We start from the raw sequence: 9,444 nt of genomic DNA on the forward strand, positions 1-9,444 counted from the left end.
TATTTGTTATATACCTGAAGTACATGGAATTAAGGCTTTAAATTTAAAAAGAAAATGTAGAATTTTGATTTGAAACGTAATGATCTGAAACAATACGCACAGTGGGAACTTAACAACTCAAAACAATTCAATTATTTCTAACTTTGTTTCCATAAACTATTAAATTCATGATAAAATAATGACCCTCACTCCTCCAACAATCTCAGGCCACATAAATGTAGCTCACTGTCCACTCTCCTTGAAAATGACAGGCTAAAAAATTAGCACATAAACTGCTCCAACACTTCTTTCGACCTTTAATGGGACACACACACACACACACAGGATGAATACATTAGAATCAATATTCTTAATTTAGGATCAGACAACATGCACACAAACACACAAGCACACACACAAGCTTCCTGTTAGGTTATGAAGATATTTAGGTCAAAGGTTTAAAGTCAAGACAGAGAAGGATAATAAAAATCAGTGTTCTCAGCTCTGTCGTTAATAATCTACCCAATCCCGCACAGGTCAGTAAGTCATTAACACCGCTGACCCACCTGCTGTATTTTTTCCCCCCTTCCCAACACTAATGACACAGAAATGATGAGGTGAACTTCCCATGGAATACATTTGCAAGCGCCTGCTGAGGCAAACCTGCCACCACAACTGGCAGCATGTAAAAACATAAAACCCACACCTTCTGCAAAAACCACCACAAACCCCGACTCTATGTTTCCTCCTTGGTTTCAGTTTAAATCAAAACATACACCGGCTCTGTGGGCGCTCACTTGTTCGCTCTGCAGATAAACAGAACGTTCAGTTTCAGCCTCGGCCCCACTCAGGAGGAAGCACTGTGTGACGAGAGAGCTTTTTACTTTGAGCCCAATCCAGCCTGTGCGTTCTCCACAGGATGATACCACCCACACGACTACAAATGCTCACTGGGCGAATGGTATCTCTGCCCCTCCCTGGAGTTTGACCCAACCACTACTGAGGCAGAGCGGGCAGTTATAATTGTCATTAGCACCTGCTAGGCCTGAGTGGCATATTGCAGGGCCTAGAAATACAGGGGCTTTCACAGGACCATGGAAATGTGAGAGTGATCTGAGTTGCTTGGGCATTGGGCAACTGTGACAACTAAGATACCCCCCCCTTTTTTTTTTTTTTTTTTACACATATTATGCTTTCAAATTCAACTTGAGGCATAGCGGTGAATTCTCCAGCACTACTGATTCATGTATATGTACAGCACCTAAATAAACTTGATGTCTCCGTGGGTGAGGACACTTTTACTTACATTTTGACATGTCGCTGCTCAATGTCCACTCTGGTCAGCTCCTCCTCCTCTAGGTCAGAGTCCCCTCCAGAGCTACTTTCTGTTACATCTGAGTCAAAGGCGCTTTCTGCAGAATGAAGGTTGGCTGATCCACTCAAATACAGCCTCTCCAGTTCCAAGGGCATCGAGCCGCTTTTCAGGAAGCGACCAAGGCCGTCTCTGTTGTTTGAGGAAGAGTGGCGTCCAGTCCTCCATGTGGCTGTAGGGGTGGACGTCTCCGATTTGCGGTTACCGGCCAGAAGCCGGCTGAGAGCCAAGTCCAAGAAGCCACCGAGCTGCTGCTGGATGTGCCGCTCCACCTGCTTGGCCTGTACAACCTGAAGACGTTTGCGCAGGCGCCGCAGCCGGCTTTCAATTTCAGCTTGGCGGCTGCTGTTGAGAAGAGTGCGCTCCTTAACATGAGCTTCAAGGCTGTCCGAGGAAGAAGTACAGGGTAGGGGAGGCTGTGGCGCAGGTGTGCAGGACGGGGAGCCCTGCTGGCTGCTACCTGGTCTCTCCCTATCAGAACCCTGTGGATGACTGGTAGGCGTGTGTGAATCAGCCTCCTCCAAATTTACTTGTTCAGTGGGGTTAGGGTTGTCATGGGTATAGGGGGAAAGTGCAGCAGACTGGAGCACTGGTGGTTCAAGGTTTTTTCCATCTGTATTTTGAGAAACCCCGGAGGAATGCTTCTGTTTAAGGGTTCCTTTCACCGGGATATGCCCTGATAAGGTAGCTGTCAAGGTCTCAGAGTCCAAGGGCAGGTTCTGGGACTGAGAGTCTGTGGTGGCAGACGGCTTGTCACCATTCACTGCCACCACACAGCCAGGGCCAGACATAGTGGCCAGCTTCTTGGCCAAGCCATTGACAGGTGCCATGGGCTGGCCACCTCCGTTAGTGCTGCCACTCATGAGGCTTTTGAGCTGGCCGCCAGAGAGTTCGATCGCCTGCCTCTTCCTCAACAGGAAGTCTCCTCCGCCGTTGAGCAGAGAGCTGGGCAGTATTCTGTGGCTCTTCAACACAGACTGTTTGATGAGGACTCCTTGCAGCTTGATTGACTCCTTAGTTGAAGGGACAGGTGTCACATCAGAGCATAGGTAAGAAGCCACCAGCGGCTGGAGCTTTCCCAGGGCTGAGGCCTGAGCCACAGAGTCGGCTTGGGGCTGCTGCTGCTGCTGTTCCTGGTCGCCGCCACAAAAATCGAGAGGGCAATCTTCGGACGCGGCCTTGCACTTAGCGGGGCCGCTGCTATGGATGAGGATGTTGCTGGCGTTACCGTTGTTCTCTGCACTGGCCGGTGAGAGACTTGAGGATGGGGCAGCCAGTTTGAAGCGGATGTGGTGAGCTTCGGCTGGGGCGTCGGTGAGAGCGGGCGCCATCGCAGCCATGCAGTGCAGAGGGACGGGCACCGCGGCCTGCTCCACACCACCCGCTTACTGCCCCACCTGAGGACAGCCTGGATAAAACAAAGAGAAAATAAAGACAGGGGAGGGGAGACAAGAAATAAAGTTAAAGTTTACAAAGTCAAAGTTGTGTCAAGAACTCAAGCACTCATAAAAATTACGACATCAAATTCTGATCCTCGTCAATGTGGGGGGATGTCGGGTGGAGATAGTTTCCTGTAAACAATTCCCAGGTAATATTCACAACCTTGTGCAGTGACGGACCCACAACCACATAGTGTAAACAAACATAAAGTCACTACTAGAACATGTTTAAATATTGATGCAATACTGAAACCAGCAGCTTTACTAACATTTAATTTATATTAGCACGCTCAGAATTATTCAGAAGGCAATCAAATAAGGGATGACAGTTAACTTGATAGCCTAAACACTGCACAAGGAGAAGCTGTAAGTCTCAAAGGCACTTACAGTGCTTTATGGCAAAGTGGACTCAAACAGTTGCTTTGATTAAATAAAAACAAATCTATTTTTAAAATATGTATTTCACCATATGAATTAATATTTATCAAGTGAAAAGCAACATGACAGTAGGTTGTACGTATATACAATAAACCATACAACTGAGATACTTGCACTACAGGTTCTGTGAGCCTTTAGTGTGAGTGGAAAATTACTAACCACCACCCAAAAACAAAGTAGCCTGTCTGAAATATTTGGCACCAAATATGATCATAGAACAAGCACCGATACCACTGCTTAAAATCAAACACAATTAAAAAACAAACCTACAGTAAACATCTGCAACTAATCGAGTTAAAGGGCCTGATCAAATGAACCGGTGACTCACTGACATTCTGCTGACCTACTGGTTGGAAGTGTTGCTAAAAATGATCCTATAATAGAGACAGCGGAGAAAACACTTCAGATGAAGAGCAGGAACATCTGAGATGAAACCTACTGTCTTTCTGACCATTCACTTGGCTCCCAAAACATTCCAGAAAATGTCATTTGATTCCATTGTGATCACATTCGTCTCCAGAGGCCCTTGCTCATGACTTTACATAAATAAATACCAAAACATGAATGATATGCACTGACCTTGGCAAATGGGATGCTAACGATATAGATGGAATAACAGCAGACATCTGAGCTACTTCCCAGCAAGCCAATAAATAATTCCCACTACACCCATGCTCATGTGAACAAGCCTTCATTGTCGTTTACTTACAAGGCTCCTCTTTAAAGAATAAGCTTTGGAATTCAGTTCTGGTGAGGTAAGAAAGAGGCAAAGCCGATGCAAATTGTCCAAACCCCACTGCCCTACATGTGCCCTGGTAAGTCAGTGTGCAGCAGGAGTCCACACAGGCAGTGTAAGTAGGTGGATTTAGGCCCCAGCATTAGCCCAAAGCACATGATGTCATCCTGACTAGGTCCCTGTGTCAGTTTCAGCTGAACCCTTTAAACCTTCCCAATTTCCCCAAAATGACTGCCAGCAAAATGATCCTAAATTTAAATATGTAAAGAGGACGACCGTGCCATGATTAAGGTGGAGTACTGACTCAGTGGTTAACATGCCATTCACAACGACTGCCTGTATATGCATGTAAAGTTCTTTAAAAGCCTCCTTTCAATTAAAACAGGAGATAAAAGCGAGCTGCATCTCCGCGTATCGTCTGCAGGGTCAGATGAATGGGGGCTCAGTATTTCACCGCAGTTTCTAGTCAGCGCGCACTACGCCATGTTGGTATTTCCGAAGCAGATTATGCAATGCAATTTATCTCCCTAAAACCGCCCATTCCGCTTCAAACACACCGAACTTGTTCATGCTACAAGGCAGGAAATTAAACTACTAACATTAGTAAATGCATCGCTTCAATCCACATGCATTATAACACCAGGATGTGTGCAAACTGCCTGGCTAGAGATGCGACAAAAAATGTCCACATCCACCGTTAGCCAACCATAACGTAATCACCAAAATGTCTTCCTGATGTTTACAAAAACATTTCTGCGTTTCAAAGGCAGCCTGGCGCCTCTCTGCGAGCTGCACACCGCTGTAATAGCGTTATTTCGTAATCTTGAATTCTCTATAGCTTCCGCGGTGAGTATATAACACCAGTGTGAGTGTGTTCGTATCACCGAGCCGTGTCAGGAGGAACAAACATACACGAGCAGCCGATGTGCACATGAACCAAACCCCCAGAAACCGAAAGATAAATATCTCCACACCGTGTCACTCTGTACACTGCGTGCAAATTAATGCGCTGCTGGCTAACGTTAGCTGCTGATGCAAGAAACACAACCTGCTCGCAAAGCTAGCGTGCGGCTCCCATAAGCCAACTGCAGTGAAACGCTAACGCTACCTACCCTCATCACACTGTGGAGCATTTCTCAAGCTTTGCTTTTAGCAGCGCATCTTGGCGATTTGTGGCTTTTTGGCACAAGCCGCTGAGCTGTACGCAAACCTCGTTAGGACAGTAAACATTTTAGTCACTGACTACGTAACCTACGCTCAGCTCCCTGGTAGTTTCAAGGCAATAACGCCCCGAGTGATAAATATAGGTTAAAATGCACACGCATTAACATGAGAGGTGAAGCCAGCTGCTGTAACATCACATATTGTCCATAATAACAAGACAGCTCCACTCGTTATGGATCACAACTTATCTCACAGCCCCATTGCAGAGTGGAGACATGGTATGCATTGCAATTAGACTAAGGAAATAAATAGAGGCAGCCTGTTGTTGAACATCAATGGTGTCCGTCCTTTAACACACTAGCTGCTGGCTGATGAGCACAGTAGGTAAGGTTAATGCACATATGTCAGGAGCAGAGAAGTTGGGAGTAGACCCTGCCAGTCTAGCTAGCTCGCTAACAAAGAAAAAGGAGGAACCTACCACGTGACGAGGTTGCACTATCCGAGGGAATTTCGGCAACAATCCCCTGCAGTTTTAGTGGAAAAAAACCAAGGGTGCTAACACAAAAAAACGCGGCTTGAATCGATCACTCTGCCATTAATTAATCCCGGGGAAAATGCGAGCGGATCGCCCCCCGATAAGGCCCAGTTCACGGAGCCGCTCGGGTTTCGTTCCGGATTGAGGCGAATGGGCGAATCAACGATCTACACCTTGCTCGACCAGCTAGCTCGCCTCGCCGCTAACGAGCGAATATAAAGACAAGGCCGTGAAACACTCCTTTCTTCCCCGCGTTACTGCAACTGTGGGCGATTTCACGGCAATCCTTTACCAAAAAATCCGATTCTCAGTAAGCGGGAGGTAATCCAGATGGCAGTTTGTCGTCAGCCTTTTTCTCTCGTTTTAGGGAGAGACGCTTAGAAAATGGCGGCTAGCTCCTCTCCCTCGGATTTGAGTCTGACAAACATAGGAGGGCTGTGTGCGTGCGTGTGTGTGTGCGTATGTGTGTGTGTGTGTGTGTGTTGCTTGCTGGTAGGCGGGAGACATTTCTCATACTCACCACTAGAGTAAAGGGCAGATAAGAAACGACATAAAAGCTCAAAAGAAGATACCACAGGAGGGCATTGTCTTCACAAACACAGCGCAATGTCAATTTAGCACTTGTTAGGACACACTGGCTGCCATACAGCAGCTGCTGCTGGTTTAACTGGGAATATTTCCACCGATATTTATGGCTCCTCTCCACCATTACTACAGTAAATATCCTCCACTTTAACCACCTGTTTTTATATCTACATTTAAAGCACCTGCACACACATTTACCATGCTATAGTTACATTAATTCTCCTAAATAGCTCAATTATATTAATAATAATTATAAAAATAAGTGCATGTTATGTCCCGTGTTTACAGCAGACAGGATCAGCCCTTTGAAAACTGAGCCTGGCTCTCATGTCACTTCTAACAGGAACTAGATCGCCCACCACTACAGCAGCACCTCCATGAAGGTGCAGCCAGTGGCCACATGAAGGAGCTCTTCTGCAGCCATAGCCCAAATATAATAATACAACAATATATATATAAATATAGTGTGTAAAAGCATCAAATAAGACTACATGTGTACACAACACAACCTACTGTAGCTACACTGGTCACTGAAACTACAGGGGTGGACATACATGTCAATATACCAGTACAATGACATTTCTGTTTTTGTTTAGACTGTGTCACAGGTTTAATTGTGTTGTAGTGGATTTAATTATACAATATTAATTCATCAGTTTAATACACCGGCCTTTAGAGGTTGGTAATTGGTTATTTGAGGCTGTAACTTGTTGGTTGTGTTTTACATAATAGGGCTTATTCTTAAGTCTTGTGTATTTATACTTTTTAAATATTTTTGCTATCCATATGTTTATCTGTCTTTGTACGCATTGTGTTGTGTAAACTGGGTGCCTTTCATTTCCTTCAGGATTAATAAGTATCTATACCAACACCACAGACTGCAGCCTCACAGTTTTACAGTGTAAAACATTTCTGACACAGCCTCAACAAAAGCAGAGGAAAGTACCTAATAAGACTAAATTTATATTTTAAAAAACCTTGCACACCTACACTGATCAACAGGAATTACAAGGGTGGACATAAATGTAAATATACTGCTATATTGATATTTCATACACTGGCCTTTAAGATTTGTTTTGTTTACTCTGTGTCAGAGGTTGGTAATTAGTTATTTGTGCCTGTAGCTTGTTGGGTGTGTTGTAGTTGATTTAGATGATTTAATAATTTTATAATCCAACAACACAAACTGCAGCCTCAGAGTTATACAGATTAAAACATTTCTGACACAGCCTCAACAAAAACAGGGGGTAACCACCAAATAAGATTAGCTTTGTGCAAAACATAACCTAGTGCACCTACACTGATCACTGAAAACTACAGGGATGAACTTATTTTTAAGATTTATTTTGTTTAGTCTGTGCCAGAGGTTGGTATTTGGTTATTTGAGACTGTAGCTTGTTGGTTATGTTGTAGTAGATTTAGATAATACATAAAAATATATTTTATAATGCAGTGCAACACCACCACAAACTGCAACCTCAACGAAAACAGGGGGAAACCACCAAATAAAATTAGTTTTGTACGAAACATAACCAAGCACACACACTGACCACTGAAAACTACAAGTGTGGAATAAATGTAAATGTACCACTATAATGCAGTTTAATACACTGGCCTTTAAGATTTGTTTTGTTGAGTCTGTGTCAGAGGTTGGTAATTAGTTATTTGAGGCTGTAGCTTGTTGGCTGAGTTGTAGTGGATTTAGAGGATATAATAATTTCATAATGCATCAGCGCCACAAACTGCAGCCTCAGAGATAAACAATACAAAACATTTCCAACACAGTCTCAACAAAAACAAGGTGAAAACACCAAATAAGACTTAAATTACATAAAAGCTACTGAACCTACACTGATCACTGACACCTTAAGAGACATAAATGTAAAGATACCACTAAAACGCAATTTAATAAAGTGCCCTTTAAGATTTGTTTTTCTTTAGTCTGTGTCAGAGGTTGGTACTGGGGTATTTGAGGCTGTAGCTTATTGGCTGAGTTGTAGTGGATTTAGATGATAAATAAAAATATATTTTATAATGCAGTGCACCACAAACTGCAGCCTCACATAAAGCAGGATGGACATGAAAGTAAAGATATATCTACTTCCTGTGTATTCATATTCATACTACTGCATTTACTGTATGTATCTGATCTATGTAAATCTTACCTCAAGCTGCTTAGTCTGTATATCTACACTGTACAGTTTCCTTCTGTAACCAGTATCTTTTTATATTCATATCTGCCCCTTAGTGCTAATATGTACATTAACCACTGCACGCATTACTCTGCACTTGTGCTGAGATGCTAAACTGAATTTTGTTGTCTCAGCACTTGTGCAATGACAATAAAGCTTAATCTAATCTAAAGTTGCAAATAAAATGCAGTGTAATAAACTGGCCTTTAATATTTTGTTTTTGTTGAGTCTGTGTCAGAGGTTGGTATTTGGTTATTTGAGGCTGTACCTTGTTGGTTGTGTTGTAGTGGATTAAGATGATATATAACAGTGATATTCTATAGTGCAGTGCACCATAACACCATAAACTGCTGCCTTAGAGTTACCTTAAAACATTTCTGACGGTCTCCACAAAACAGTGCAGCATTAAAAAGGGCTGGATATTGTTTAAAATTTTGATCAAATAATAAGTGAACTAGATTACAAATCGTACAACTGCAAATTACACCTCAGCATATTTGCATGTGTGAGAACTTATTTTTAGCACAGGCTGACAAGAAACTGAATCCCTTAATTTAACAGCATGTAGCTCAAAATTAAGAATTCAATACATTTAGTTAAAACTGAAAGTCTGTCCTCAGCGTTACAGTGACGTGTGTCCCACGTGACTCTGATATCTTATCTGGGGAACTTCCTCAGTTACTACTTCATCCTGTTTTGCTGCTCAGTATTTGTTGGCACTTATTATAAATAAAGCATGTTATAAAGTAGCATTGAAGGGACATGTGTTATTTTAATGAGTAACTTATAGATTTCTCACATTTAGTAAAGTATTACATTCTACAGATAAGATATTGTTACAATGCTGTTTTTGTGCTGCTTTTTTACAAAGACCATGTCAGTGTGTGCAGTATATCTTCTCTCTTGATGTTTTTTGTTGAGAAAGTTAATCGCTTATTTGCACTTCTTAATTTAGTGACTGCTGTTTATCTTCTAAGACTTTTGAATAAACAAATGTTTATCAC

The 9,444-nt window shown here is 42.8% G+C and overlaps 1 protein-coding gene across 1 annotated transcript in view; it reads right to left on the bottom strand.

Moving 5' to 3' along the window:
* Positions 1–6,091, bottom strand: part of kansl1a (KAT8 regulatory NSL complex subunit 1a) — a 45,504-nt gene extending 39,413 nt beyond the window's left edge. Inside the window, exons 1-2 of the mRNA XM_050059323.1 lie at positions 5,607–6,091; positions 1,286–2,759 (exon numbers count right to left, since the gene is read on the bottom strand). Coding sequence (XP_049915280.1) covers positions 1,286–2,691 — 1,406 coding nt within the window. The 5' untranslated portion in view covers positions 2,692–2,759; positions 5,607–6,091. The remainder of the gene's footprint in view (positions 1–1,285; positions 2,760–5,606) is intronic.
* Positions 6,092–9,444: the final 3,353 nt, after the last annotated feature.

This window comes from Epinephelus moara, chromosome 13 (genome assembly GCF_006386435.1).
Source record: "Epinephelus moara isolate mb chromosome 13, YSFRI_EMoa_1.0, whole genome shotgun sequence".
NCBI classification, from domain to species: Eukaryota; Metazoa; Chordata; class Actinopteri; order Perciformes; family Serranidae; genus Epinephelus; species Epinephelus moara.